The sequence below is a fragment of the Magallana gigas genome, chromosome 8 (genome assembly GCF_963853765.1).
Source record: "Magallana gigas chromosome 8, xbMagGiga1.1, whole genome shotgun sequence".
NCBI classification, from domain to species: domain Eukaryota; kingdom Metazoa; phylum Mollusca; class Bivalvia; order Ostreida; family Ostreidae; genus Magallana; species Magallana gigas.
Window position 1 is genome coordinate 33502989 of NC_088860.1, and position 16215 is coordinate 33519203.

A 16215-nucleotide genomic window follows, 5' to 3' on the forward strand; every position below is an offset into this window, starting at 1 on the left:
GTAAGATTTGCGATAATAATATTTCAAAAGTGTTGGATTCGATCTTATTTATAAGTTTTAAAAATTTGACTTTAGAAGTTGTGCAGTTAATACTTATGGACCAAAATGTGACTTATTGCACATACATCCCTGTCAACTTGTTTACATTAGGTTGAGGATGAAGCTCACAATAGGATCATTCTAATGATATACCACAAACAATTAACAGAGGTTCTTACAGAGCTAAACAGGTTGTAAGGTGACGAAACAAGACCACAGACAAACAACGTTACATAAGATCTGAACTCGAACCAACAAAAACAACAATGTCATTTATTCTGTTGATCATAAAGGCAGTAAAAGTTCTAGACACAAATACAATGTACCAACAACTACTAGTATTTACGGGTTATTACTGCCGTGGGCATGAGTTAATATGATCTATAATATATGCTGCCTGGTAATAAATCTTGCAAAAGAGCAAAAAATATTAATCGCTCAAACCTATCCATCCATCCTCCCCCCCAAAAGTAAAATATCAATCTACAATTAAACAAATATAAAAACAATAGTATTTTTTGAAATTTCATTTTAATCTACATATATCAGCTTCTCAAATTTCTTGATGGTCTTAAATTTGGCTTCCTTTATCATACGAATCCCTCTTTGCTACTTGTTAAGACTTGGATATTTTGTCTTGGGAGAGTTGGGCATGACCTAAGTCAATTTTTTCAATCATTGACCCTATTCATACGAGTATCCAATAAAGCTCAATAAGTGACCATTCACTTTAACCAACACAAAGGGTGGAGCGTCGCAATCAAATAAAGCAGTCCACAAATATTGACACCAGCAAAAATAAGACTTGGAAACAGATCAATCTCGCCATGAAAATGATGAAACAAAAATATTGACAGGCATTGGCCCTACATTTGGTTATCCACGGTGTAAGCTGCCTAGTTTGCACGTACCTTTAATGAATAAAGTCAAAAATACGGTTGTATATGTAGTGACATCAAGTGCATGTGTACCTTAAGTACTTCAGGCTTACCACAAAATGGTTGGAAAACAACATCCAATGTACAAATTTGCATTTTGATTAGGAGAGCTTAAATAATATATACACCAATATATCAATATAACGGTAAAAACTGACACCACTATGGCAAAATAAAATGTGTCCCAACTGTCAAAAGTAAAACCCAGTTGGCAGTTGAGTTCTTTGTATGGTGCCATAATGGCGAAAAAGAAATTTTAAACCTTGCTTATTTTTTAAACCCTTCAATTTATTCAATGTCTCTATATAAAGTCCACGCAACAGATCTAAACACGACCTGTGGTTACCCAACGAGCAGTTCCGTTGATCGTGCTGGCGGCACACTGGAGATGGTTGACCAATAAACATACTGGGGTTAAGAAATTAGAACACACTGAAATAACCTTTACATAATCTGATACACTTGACGCCCCTCTCCCTCGACGGTTCATCTCACATGTACCCATTAATACCCAGCCATTTGGGGGATAAGGGGGGGTTCCAGCATGGAGAATTAAGATGAAAGCTTAATGTTGACATGCATGTGTGACTTAATAATATGTATAAGATAACTGCATTTTGAATTTTTGGTAAAAATGAATCTGTCCGACTAATTGTTATGCAATGGATTAGAGATCGTAGAAATATTAACTAGAATTGAAACTGTAATTAGCCAATAAATAATGATAACTGCCTCATTCTGCAGAAAGGAAAATTTAAAATATATATATTATTTATATAAACTGGTGTTTATATCTCCTAATTTTATAACCACGCAAGCCAATGTACTATTCTTATATTTGTGTAAACTTAAGGAAATCTTTCTACGTTATAAAAATACCCATGGCATGTATAAATATTGATAATCGGAATGTATCAATCTCAGAGTCATGGTCAATGTTAAATTTTAATGACCTGAAGAAATGCTATAATTAAGTTTCCTTCATAGATATACATTTGTACCCAATGAAGCCATTCTCTTTAAACTGTACATACATGTGTATACACTTGTACACTTTTGTGACCATACTTGGACTAAAATCTACTTCATATTATGTACCAAATCTCAATATTTTACCTGGCAGGAACATTTTACAATTTCATATATACCACCCTTTCCTTTATGGCAATTTCATAAATTTATAAGCATGAAATTCACACTTGAATTTTTTCTGTAATAAAACATATCTGATACGCAATTTAATAAATTCACATTATTACTCTGACCTATTTATTACAATTTTTTGTTGCTTTTTTCTTGCCGCAGGGGTTTTCGCATCTTTAAATTATGCAGATTGAATAAAGAAGAAATGGATCAAAATGGTATTTCCGATTGTATCAAAATTAAACTTATATATTCTCTGACACAGTTCAACGTTATACATGTATTTTGCAGGTTTTTATTTCAGATTTTCCGAGTTTGATAATTAATACCTGTAACGGCATTTTAACAAACCTGCAGGAAATACACTGATGGAGTTCTAACGAGTCTCAAGCCACCCTTTCTTATTAACTATTAAGGGTCCATTTTATTTATCATTCTTGAGAATAAACACAACCAATTCATTTATTTATGAGAATAAACGATTCGAACTATGAACTAGCTTAGATGGTCTGAAGCTATTGTATATATATAGTGACCTTCATTTTTTAAAAATAAAATCTAACATGTAGCAATGAAAGTAAACACTGAGCGATATAATTAACAAAAAAAATAATTCAATATAAATATGTCTATTATCTCATATGTCAAAAAATTGAAATCATGTATCAATTAATTGGTTTAATCATATATTAATTTAAAATAAATGTTAAATAAATGTAATAAATAATAGTTCGGTGAAAACTATGTTTATTATTCACCAGGGAAAACGTTGTGTGTAGTTGAATGCCTTTAAACTGTAAGCAAATGGTAATTTCCCATTTAGGCTGACCTCTGTCTATTTCAGTTTGCAAAGCACAAGCATGAAATCAATAAAAGAAAACAAAATCAATACCATATGTATTCTAGTTTGTGCATGCAGTATATACTGGTGTGTGTGTGTGTGTGGGGATATCAATTTTCTCAGTATCTATAGCTTGTGTTGACAGGATTTTTAAATACTTATTTGTTAAATAAATCCAATTTTTATGAAGCCGAGTATGTGTCCCTAATTGAACACAAATTTTAAAGCAGACCAATATACAAAAAAAGGAAAACCGAGAGTAGTAAAATAAAATGCAGTGTTTCAAAACAAAATAATTTTAATCTGTCTGCCATTATTGCCTCAGAATATTTTGATTTTGAGGGTTTATCTTTATTGCTAGAAGTGAACATTTTAAATCATTTGCAAGACTTCTACATAAAATTTTGGTAGGGTGTTTTCTTAATTAGAAATAATCCACAGAATAAAAAAAATCTTTAAATACATTTGAGCCTACAGATTTGTTGATGACAATTTAGCATTAATTCCTCTGTGAGGATCAGCAAGTAAAATATTTAGGTAGATTAAGTTTAAATAGTACGTTGCATACCCAATGGGAATATTCTCTGATCAGATGAGAACGATGAACCTCACTGTTTTTGGGACCTTTTGTACTCTAGTAAGATTATGATTAAAAGAGTAAATGAACCTTTCTCACTGATCGTCATTTACAAAATCACAAACAAATTCTAAACAGGTTCACATAGGTCAAGCAAATTCATATTCTATATCTCCTGAGATCATTGTATCAAACTAATCCCAATATATAGAAGGAAAGTAACAATTTCCTATACACACCAAAAAACTGAGATATATAAATAAGACGGCTATAAAGCACTTAAGAGTTGGATGTATAATGAACATTATTATTGCTTAGTTGATACCTGTACATGTAGTATCAAGAGCCATCAGTGGCATGCATATAAATGTGACCGTTTGACCTAGTTTGACCCACCTCTGAGGAGTCACAATCCATGTAAGTGTCCCCTGTGGTCGAGACCTGCATCGGTTCTTCAAAGCTTGTGTCCATGCTCTCCCGGTGTTGAGGGGGCAAGGAATGGGGAGGAGAAATCATGGGGGGACCTCCCATGTTTGGAAAACCCCCCTGATGAACCGAATTGATTGGATTGTGGGGGTTATACAACCAATCTTGAAAATCATCGTATATTACGTTATTCATGGCCGTTTTTTTTTCTTTCTTAGTATCCAAACTATCCTAATGTCATTCCAATTCAATGGCAGATATATTATCAACACATTTGCTGCACATCCACAGATAAAAAAATTTTTCTCTATCTCTCAAATCCTCAGGCTGGTAAATATTTCCCAGACAAAACACTTTAAATCGAATTACACAAACAACACTTAGCCACGATTAGATCATTGAACAACACAGCACACGCCAAAGTAGCACACTCGTATTTTTAACCCTCACAGTTACTAGCATTCTTGGGATCTATATTATCCAACGTGTGTGCGTAATATGTCATAAACTGTTATTGTCAAAGGCGAGAGAATAGGAGAGGAACTACAACAAAACCATATATATAAATATCGCTCCTCCCGTCGTTCAAGTAAATTATGCACACTCCATTCCAGGTAGAGAATACTTGTCTAATGTTGAGACAGGCAGCTATAGCTGACCTCAAGTCCAATATCAATGAAGCGGTGACCCTAGGGTATGTTTACAGGTTATTATATCCAGAGACAACAACACACTAGCACACCGACCTACGGAGGCCTTGTATATAACTGGTGGTGTTCAGAATTGTATCACTGTACGTAATATCCCAGGAAAAGGGCCCGTGATATGCAATATCCTGCCTTGCTGTGCTGAAAACCTAGTCAGTCAGCTCACAGTGCTGCACTGGTAATACCGTGTCAGGTGTTCAAATTTCAACACAGGCTGGTTTTATCTCAGCCCAGACCCACTATCTATATGTGATTCCTCCGCACAAGGTCATCTGAGGCAATACAGGGAAAATACCACTGTCTCTGACACGGGCCTTGTACAGCAATTAAATTCCCCTCAATATTTTTGTGCGATTATATTTAAAAGAAAAAACTTCTTTCAGTATTACGCTCCAACAGCCACCAATGTCTGAACACATAAATGGCTTCTTTTAAATGCCTAAATATATGCCATAAACAGAATTAAGGGGCGAAAATATTCCTTCCTCGATCACACAAAACCACACTCTTCTAAAACACTGCCAAAAACAAAAGACGTCTATACAGCTTAGTGGCTGCTCCGATTTCAATCAGAAAAAAGCGGAGCAGTTTGTTAAATTAGTCCGTGCTTTAACAGTTCACTGAGCAAACACAGAAAAGTCAGGTAAATAGATATGGGAGTAGGTATGAAATCACAGTGGAGAAACAAATAAGTTTCCAACTCCACTTGTAACCTGCTCTGTAAACACGTGTTCTTCACGTCATCAGAAAGCCATTTTTAAAACATTCCATAACCCGACTCCTCTTGTATCAAACACACACTGACATAATTCTCTAGCTTAGTTCCACAGGCTTGAACGCTACACGTGAATGGGGAAGCTAGTCGATAGACAATAGAAAAAATTGATCTTTTGTCCCAGTTCTAAAATGAAGAAGAAAAAAAATAATAGCAGACACCTATAGATCCAGCTATTATCTTGTAGGATTTTCTTTTTGTCTGCAATGCAACATTACGGAACTAAACGGTTTTTTAAACTGTTAACGAAAAAATTAAGCACGAAGCTTCGAGCCATATCTTGCGTATTAAAAAAAAATCACGTCATCTGTAAGCTTTTAACTGAATAAGATAGGAGTCCTGTCAACGCAAAGATGAATTTACAGGGTCAGACTGTCACAACTTGTTCTCAGAAGCTCCTTCATTAACATTGCGAATTTCTATGTACATTCTCATTAAGAAAGCCTTATTTCTTTTATAGTAAGAAACCAGCTACACCAAATGCATGCTAATGTTTGAATTTCTAATGAATATATTTATTCAATTTGACATTTCACTCAGTCATAATGAATCTCCCCAAGAATAAAATTCTCCTCATTATATGCCTTGCATTATTATAAAATAATGGGAAAAAAAGTTGAATGCTTCAAATTATCTTTTGATTTCTTTGGTGTGAGAATTCCTATTTATTTTTCAGGGGTAATAAATCATTTAAGTTTACAGTTACTGGGATTTTTCTGACGTATGAAGTTAGTTTTCATCAAGTCAATGACATTTTTACTGAATTCTTTTTAACTTTTTGTAGCTTTTTTTTTTTGTATTTCCTTTATAAATATTAATGAAAAATTGTTCCGATCAATACCAATGAATGTTGTGAGAATTTTTTCTTCATAAATTTGATTATGTGCATTAACCTTGCTAGAGTTGTCCACCTTTTGGACACTAAATAATTTGTATAACTGAGAAAGAATTAAAAAATCAATTATAACAGCCTCAGTGATCAACTTTTAGAATAATAAACCGTACATAGTAGTTTCTTTATTCACACTAAATGTATATAAGAAAAATTAACAACTAAATGTATATACAAGAAAAATTAACAATCATGTTAATAAAATATTCAATTTCTGATTCAGCATTTTAAAAGACACTCATATATATTGAGCATTAAAAATTCCAACATATTGAAATCTATGTCTTAACATACTTAAGTATTTCAATAAATAAATCTTTTTTTGTCAACAGTTATTTAGAAATGCTTGATTTATTATAAAATATTAAAATAGTTTACTCTATTTTTGTGTCATTAGGTACCAACTAATTAAATTGTGCAATATATATATGATATTAAAAATAGCGTTGTACATATATAAAAAAAAAAAATAAATTTCACATTATAAGTGAATGTCGACATATATTTGGAATCACAAACTGCATAAACCACAGTTAGTGATTCCAAATATGTTTGGAATATATGTTTGTGATTATTGTAGCTGGATTGCACCAGTTTATAACTCTGCTATAAATATAGAGTTACATTCACAAACATATAAACTCAGGTCATTGTTGACTTTATATAAAAGCTTCCTATAATTCATAATGGGATATGTTGATCTTACGATTTCTCCACATTTCTCCGCATATCAATTGACCTAATAATTCAAAGAATCTTGCCCTCTCTCTCTCTTAGCGCATATATATGCAAGGAAAGTCAGTATCTCTTCGTTTGGATAGAAGGCATTACAATTTTAGATTAAATGCACCTGCACACACTAAAAAAATTTGATAAAGCTAAAAGATGTTAATTCATTAGTTTATCAAATGGAATCTCTTGGCAGCAAGACAGCAAATTGTATAACACCAGAGGAACAATCCCCCCTTCATAGAAATGCCTCTCTCTTTATTTCATATATATACCATCAATGGTTTTGATCAATGTTATAAAAAAAAAAACATCAAAAAATCCCATATATATACACATAAATCAGCTTCAGGAAGGCCTCTACTATTGATCATTTAAGTTTTTGATTCCAGGGAGTTTACATCAAATCTATCATGCAAGTATTTTGATACCTTGATCGAGCCCCCATACTTCATCAAACCTTCAATTTATACTGTTCGAATGTACATACTCTTGATTGCTTGTCTGACTTGCAATTAAGGCCTGAAGGTTGCCCATGCATTGCCCCATAGTTCAAAGTAAAAGAGCATTGTAGGAATTTCTATTGATAATAGATGTTTATATTTGCTGCTGAAATGTGGTGAAATGTAATAAAATCAACATTTCCTGTGGTATTATTTGATGTAACCTGATAGATGCTGAATTTTAATATTAATATAGCATCATCACTACAGTAACAATTTATCAGCAAGAGGAAAAAAATATTAAATTAATATAGATTATTATTTAAACACATCAAATTGACCTTCTCCTATTGTTTTTAATTTAAAAACCTTAAAATATTGTGGGTTGTAATTTCAGATCATATAAAACAATAAACATATTACTTACTGTTCTTTTAAATTGATAATTTGATAAACATATCCTAGCTGGCTTTTATTAATCAATATGCCAAATGTATATGATTTACTCAATTGATAAGTTATAAATCAAGGAAAGGTTTAAGATGGCTGAATGGTCTTGGTCATTTTTATAGGTTATATCTACCTCCTTATGTAGAAGAGCTCTGTATAAAGATATAGTAAAATGCCCAGATTTCAAGGCTAAAATATTTGGGGTTTTTTTTTCTTCTGAATGTTGGTTCATGCCCCAAAAATATCGATCATGTCAAAGTTTAAAGGCAGAACTGATGGTTAAACTGTTGACCATCTAGCCTCCTTAAGGGCCGCACTTGATATTATTTTAAAAAGCAGAATTATTTTCTACATCTTGGGTGCAAAAATACCAGCCCGCAAATTTTTACTTCTTTAAATATCACAACAAACTATGCTTTGACAACTGGATTTACAGCATACATTTAGTGATAAACCATATACCGATATGCAGAAATAAAAAATTTAAGAATTGTTGTCAATTTTTTCTTTACATTCAATGTTCCAATACACCCACGGCGCCAACATCTTTTTATCCCAATTCAATGGACTTTAAATCATTAGTTATTTTAAATTGAGCATCTTTTGACAAACCATGAATAGAAATTTTCAATTTTGGGGCCAAATGACTTGCAAGATAAGAAATGGCTCAGAAAATAGGCCATTAGGACCAAAAATTTAGTACATGTATTAAGGAGGGTTAGGAAATCCTACAGATGAAGATATTGATTTTATTAGATAACTCCAATTTCACTGATGTGCACATTGATCAATTAATAGTATAAATGATAGCTCAGGACTTTGATATAAATATATAATTCATTTTTAATTCTCTTAGTTGTAACTTTGGATCAGTCATCTGCATGCAGAACTTCTGAAACTATATAAATTTGCAATTTAATTACCTAATAACACTTCTAGACTGGTCTTCTGATATGTTTTAGGGTAAAATAAAAATATTCATTTGTAGTCAAAAGTTATTTAACCCATCCTCCCCCCCCCCCCCCCCCCCCCAAAAAAAAAATTCTCCGAAGAATAGCAAGTATCTAATCAGTTACATTGGGGAAATTAATGGGTGCGAAAATGAAAATTAAAGGATTCATATTTTAATCTTTCAATTTTTGTTCTTTGTATCTGCAGAGAAGGGTAATATTAGTAAATGGCAAGAGTCTGCAGTATACAGACGCATCATAAAAATTGTCATTATTATGCACCAACTGATGTCTGGCGGAATTTGGGAAATTAAAAGATATATAGGCAGAGTATCATCCTCCTCAGGAAACAAATAACCATCCCCCTAGTGGCGGGGCTTGACTTCTGAGGCATCCTAGTCAGATGAGTAAATGCAGGTTTTCCTGTTGTGAATGTTCTGCCTTGTAATTTCTTAAGTAGATCAAGGCTGCAAAAACACTTTTTGTATTCTTTTAGCTCTCCGAGAGCTTGTCATTTCAATTCTTCCGATAACAATTCAGTCGAGAGTGCCTCTGCTACCTCCAGCAGTCTCGCTTCTTTGGAGTCTGAAGGCAGAAATTCCACAAATCCACATGGTTAACGGAGAGGGTATATAGAGACTTGGGGTTATGGTACTCTCGGACAATAAAAAGACATTTGTGGGGATAGAGGTTAAATATTACACGTTCAAAAAACAATTTTTTTTGTTTGTTTCATTATCGGATTAACTTGAATGAGAGACTCCAAGACCTTATTACTACAGCACATGCAGATGCATCATAAATGGAACAGCATGGGAGAATAACAAAACAAGTAGCAGAGTGGCAACTCAGTTCTATACTCTTATAAAAAGAATATGCACTACTTCACTTTACAGCATAATTAACTTAAGTGTGTATATAAGCCATACAAACCAAGATGGCCGGGCTTCATACACCAACTGCAATTAATGTAATGACTCTTGAATCCTTTCAAAAAAAAGGTTAGACTTTTTTCCCCCAACAATGCATGACTGGTTTCCATTCATCTACGATGAAGATGCACCGAGATCTCTTCTTGATTCAATTCAAAATTCATCCTGCCCTCGGTTCAGACTCATCTAGCCTAACCGATTTTACTGTCCTGATATATATTTTCTCTCTCGAAACTTCAGTGAACTATCTGGGGATAGAATTGACTTTGCATGCTGTTAGATAAATCATCAGTTTTAAACTGTATTATTTCAAGAGCAAGACTATATACCAAAAAAAAGTTTGCTTAAAGCATGGGGAATATGCCCAAGGCTACCAGCCAGAATTCATATCAACCATTTCCAACAGATTCACCCTGCATGTACGTAATGCACCAAAGGTAATTACAATTAACGATTTGAATGATCCATTCTCTCTGCTGATGCATGGTAATCAAACTTTGGATAATTGATTACCATGCAGATTCCATATTTTTTCTCCCTCTTTCTCTCTGATCACCGAGGACCTGTTGCATTTTAATTGATCATCTAAACTCTGCACGAGGGAAGGGAGACAATCAAAAGTTTAGTTGATGCAATGAAGATTTTATCACAACTTTGAGCAGACCACAATTACCCCTATTCTTTTTTGACATGCAACTTAACTTCAGAAAAATATATCAATAATTCACTTTGTACACAAGATATTGCTGCGTAGTTTTAATAAGTGCTTGCTGAACTCTACCAGTCTAGAAAAAAAATAATCAAGTTTTCTTTCAATTTCATTGTCTTATGGAAATAAAAAAAAAATTTCTATGCAATGTAATTATAAGGGTATTTTAAGTGTAATCCATAAATATACATATTTTTTCTACTTACAAATCATTTAAGTGAAAGTTCACACATTAAAATTTACCACACGATCAAATAACTGTCAGATATACTAATTGAATTTCATTTCTTTGATCAAATATTTTTTACAATTTCATTGTCTTTAACCTTTGAATAAAATAAAAATTGCACGAATGTTTCATTTAATTCTTAATAAGGAACTTAACCCGCCGAGATATTTCAATTATTTTTTTTAGACTTCCCGATACAGGAAGGAGAATTTCTCTCTGACAAGCTGATCTATTTCGATTTCAGCGTGAACACATTCAAGCACAGTCTTGATGATGTTCTGTGGTGTCATGCCGGCTTATATCGCCATGGCAACAATCTACTACCGTAAATAGATTTTATTTTTCCTTTGTATGGATCGTCGTGCCTGGATGCAAATGCCTTCAGCAATGTCTTCAACTATTGGCTTCAACTTGGCAGTCAGGATACATTAATCAACATATTAAAATCATCGTCTGTCCATTAAATACATTGGTTAATACAGGTCAATTACAAAACAATACATTCAACAAGAACATTTAGGTTCAAATTATGGCTGATTCTAAAATTATATTAAAACTGTTAACCTTTGTTTTTTGAAGTTTTCTAATTACACATAAATGCATGGTGTCATTTTCTATATGTCAAATAATTACCTATAGTCTTGCATCCAATAAAGCTGTAACCTTTCACCACACCTAAACTCGTCTCAGAGCTTTAATGATTCTAAGGTCAGTTTCATTAGGTGAATGTGCTTAGATAAGTCATTAAATGTTGATTGAATAAAAATAGCAGAGGGTAAAATTAACCTTGCTGTATGTTAGAAACAGCTACAGGTTTACCTGAAAAAATTATTCCAAATGATGCCAAAATTCAATTTGCATGCAGGAATTTTCTCTTCGAGTTAAACGCTACAGTTTTTTGTGTTTTTTTTTACAGCAATAACACTTATAATAAATGCTATGGCGCTGTATGGAAATGTATTTGTTGCGAGTTTGATATATAGACCCCCATCTTTAGTGCCAATCCTGACTGCACTATAGAAGTACACCCATTCTCCTTTGCTATTCTTGTAATGGGGCTGTCAATTTGGACAGCTTCTCAATGGGTTATCACTGCACTCAGATTTGTGTCTATAATTATTCATTTTGGAAAATTGGACACGGTGTGCAACAACTGTGCAGCAAAACAATAGAAACCATGCATATTTACAAAGACTGTATATATCTCAATTATTCAATTCAAAACTTTTTTTGCATAATACACGACTGTGTATATCCTCCAAAAACCAATGCAATTGAATTTATAATCTTATTTTGCGAAAATTGATCTTATAGTGACTGCATGTTCCATCATTATTTTTTAGCACAACACTGAATAAAGCCTAACTGTCAATCAATAGCGTTATGATGGATACACATCATTTCGTAGAAACATGAATTGCTATGGGCCAAGTTGATGCAAATACAAGTAGCATGAATTGACATTAGCCACTTATTACTAAGAAATAGCAATTTGCTTTACTGTAGTAAGTTATTTGAGAGAGAGAGAGAGAGAGAGAGAGAGAGAGAGAGAGAGAGAGAGAGAGCGCGCGAGCTAGTAATTCTGAGATGATAATTAGAATCATATCATAAAGAGGTTGGCCCAGATTCATTAATTGAATTTCAGTTTAATTTGCCTTAAAATCATTCTAGATAGTCCTTCAATATGTATGTATATATAACCTTTACACAAATACATACATACATCCAGGTATAAACACACAATAAATACTGTGCAGGGTTATGATGATTACAAATTAATTAAGATTTAATTGCCACACCACCGCAAGTTGGCTATGGACCTTTTCCTCATTCCCGCTGTACTCATTTCTGAACACGTGGAAATGGTATATAATGGTTGTTCACCAAAATCATATACTCCACTGAGGCAGGAGACTTCCAATTTCATAATGGTAATTAGACTTAGGAAGCGGATCAATAAAATATGGACATGTTGGCAGGGAACGCCATAAACAAGAGACCCATCCGTCATAATCTCCTCATCAAATCTCACCGTTTCTCAGACATATTAAACGAAGAACTGCCTAGCGGGATTTGTACCACAAACTTGCTTTCCTAGTCTGGGTATCATATTTGATGATAACATTCTTATTCCATTAAATCTGATCTTATCACTCCAAAAATTTGCCATTTTAGTAACAATTAGTATTTATTAAAATGTGGTTTCAAGTGGAATGTACTTGTACTTTATGAACCTCATGGAAATTGCACCAATGAGATTGATAAATGCTTTGTGTAAGTACTGTATACAGGGAAATACTCACCCTTGTTTTATTTTTGCCCCTTTTGCCCTCGTTGTCAGAGAGCGAATTTAAGACTGGGCAAACTCTACATTACAAATAATATATCTGTTAACACAACTGCATCTGGGCGAATTGAAGACAGGGCGAAACTGTTTATATTTGCAATTGTAAAAGGGCGAAAATTACACGAGGCGAAAATAACCCTGTATACACTATTATCAAATTTTTTTTTTTAATAATATACCCATCAATTTTCCTTTCTTGATACTGTCAATATCACAGAGTGTGATTAAAGTTTCCGGATTCCACACTGTGGGTTTCCCTATCACCACTCTCTGAAACTGATGACATAGTACACATTAAATAATGTCTGTATTTTTAGCTCGTTTTACAAGAATTTGTTTAAAAACAGTGTTGTACGTTCTAAAAGTAAACGTCACACAATCAATTTTAAAAAGATAGTTCTGTAATAAACTTTTAAATGGACAAGGATTTATGATAAATTTATCACTATAACAGTAACTTGATCCAAAGAGCTGGATCACATCTTGTATGATCTGATGATACGCGCCTGGCAACTCAACATAATGCAACGCTTTGTATCATCTTACTGTTATAATAATATATATTTCTCAAGAAATTATAATATATTTAGTAAATGGCCATGAGTTTAATATCTAAAATTGAAACCCTCTAATCAGAAAATCTTATTCAATTCATGTAGAAGAACTTCCACTTCTTCCATTTTAGTGTATATTCCTTATACAGATTTTGTATGGTGGTGTTTTGTTTTTTTTAATCAAATATGTCAACATGCAAGATAATTATGTTGACATGCAAGATATGTATCTCGCATTTCAGCATAAATAAGTTGCATGTGGACATAAATAAGTAGCATCTAGCATGTTGGTAGCCACATGCAGCCACAGTTTGAATTTTTTTTAGAATTAAAATAATTTTGATCCGATTGCAATTTTCTTGCGTATCAACATAGTTGTGTTGCATGTTGACATAAATATCTTGCAAGTCAACATATTTATCTCACATTGACATATTTGATAGAAATATCAATACACCTGTCTTTTTTCTGTATATTAGTTTTCTAATGACACCTGAACAACCTTTTCCTGTCCTTTTTCTGTACATTAGTTTTCTCTTTTCTCTCTTGCCACCTGGACAACCTTTTTATCAAATTTGATTAACCTACCACCAATTTGGTGTATTTGATATACATAGCGGTCTAGATACTGAGAGTATACAATGTAATGTGTGCAGACAGATACACTGTATTAAATCTGTCAATCCTTTAAAAAAAAACAACCCGCAGACAAATAAAGATGTAGTACACACTGTTTAAAGATAAAAATCTGTTAATATCGGATGAGCGTTGGGAAAAATCACAGCTTAAAACATTGAACTTCAAAATCCGATATTATTAGGGATAGAAATTGGGGAGGGTAGGGAAAGAAAAAACAACAATAAAAAATCAATATACGACAGATCACAATCCCATGTGACAAGTAAATGGCTTGGGGCTACAGATCTGGAGTATTTTTTTAGTCCCTCAGGCTCTTCCATAGACATGTAATATAAAGTCACTGACCCAGAATTTCTATACTGAGTAATAGATGGATAATTCTTATGTCAGTCTCCTAGGTAACCATAGCAATGGAACAATTTATAGCATAGCTTCTTAAGGGCATATAGAACCTTTTATGCATGCTTCAACTTTTATGGTATTGAATATCAAGAATACATGTACCTGGTAGGTGTCTCTTGCAATTCCAAAGTTACATATTAAATCAAAGTACTGAAGAACTGACGGGAGTTGATTTTGTCGATGTTTATTTATTTTAAAATCAATGATATGTTAATATTTTGCATGACAATACATGTAGTTTCTAATTTTAATTACGCACATTTTTATAATTTGAATTTTTAGACTTTTTCGACAAGAATATCGAGAAACCCCCATATAAATCATGCTAAATAATATTTAAAGATAAAATTAATTCAATCAAACTATGTATCAGTAATAGAAATATTTCTCGAAAATTGTATGGATTCAAGCAATATTGAACTCTAGTCTCGTTCAACCAAACGCTCGGCTGACACCGTAAATCCCCGACTAGGATTTACGGAGACAGCCGAGCGTCGAGTTGAACGAGACTATATTAAATTCTGGCATAGGAATACATACGACTACAAAATTTTTTAAATTGTTCGTACCATTTAAAATCTGACTATTTTCAAGGTATTTATAAATAAGTTTACTTGAAAAACAATGCTTTAGCATACATTACATCGAATTTATCAATTATTTTAAAGAACTAAGTCTTGTCAGCAGCAATGATTTGTGCTGAGGTCCAAACACTGTTTCACTTTCGGTTTGTCTGAGTAACTGCATAGGAGAGTTGATTAAAATCAACTCCCAAAAACTGAAACACTACATCTGTGTGTAAACTAAAACAAAGTAACCAGCAACTTAAAAGAATAAACCTCCAACTATGCTGCATTCCTATTTGTGATTACTTTTTATATGTCTAAGCAACATGCAATATGCTGTAAACAGTTAACAAAGTTTGCTAATAGGAGAGGACACGTTTTTTTTAAAAGGATATATGGAAATACATAGCGCATTATACCCATTTTTTTTTAAATAGTCAATATCATTTCAGCAATTGAGTTTAAATGATTGATTTATGCCTTTACAAGTCACCTCAAAAATATTTCTTTCATATCATAAATGAAAACAGAGAAACAAGAATAGTATAAGACTAAAGACAATCCTTACTTGTGTTAAATATTAATTGTTGGGACCAATCTTTAAATTATTTTTTTTTTAATCATCCCTTTTTTTACACATCAAAATCCATCAAACTGTAAAGTTTGAAGAAAATCTGTGACTATGTGTGAACACCAAATTTTGATATTTACATAGAATTGATCTTTTAAGTTAAAACCTTACAAAGTGTAGGAAAATGTTCAAATTAGATTGATTTGTTGATTTTATCTTCAGTAATTTGTGAGGCTGATCTGATAGATAACTTGTCGACCAGACAGCACCTCCTTAACAATTCTCTTCTCACAGCTCTCAAGTCCTAAATCTGTCAAAATGTACTGCTATCTATTTCATACAGATTACTTGAGGAA

At 32.9% G+C, this 16215-nt stretch overlaps 1 protein-coding gene across 12 annotated transcripts in view; it reads right to left on the reverse strand.

Annotated features, from left to right (window-relative positions):
* LOC105336419 (vitamin D3 receptor) overlaps window positions 1-16215 on the reverse strand; it is a 101704-nt gene that overhangs the window by 13574 nt on the left and 71915 nt on the right. The window contains exon 1 of one of the 12 annotated variants that reach the window (XM_011437704.4): window positions 3935-5534. The exons of the other annotated variants lie outside the window; for them this stretch is intronic. Coding sequence (XP_011436006.2) covers window positions 3935-4159 — 225 coding nt within the window. The 5' untranslated portion in view covers window positions 4160-5534. Of the gene's footprint in view, window positions 1-3934; window positions 5535-16215 lie in introns of those variants that run through there. 12 annotated transcript variants of the gene reach the window in all.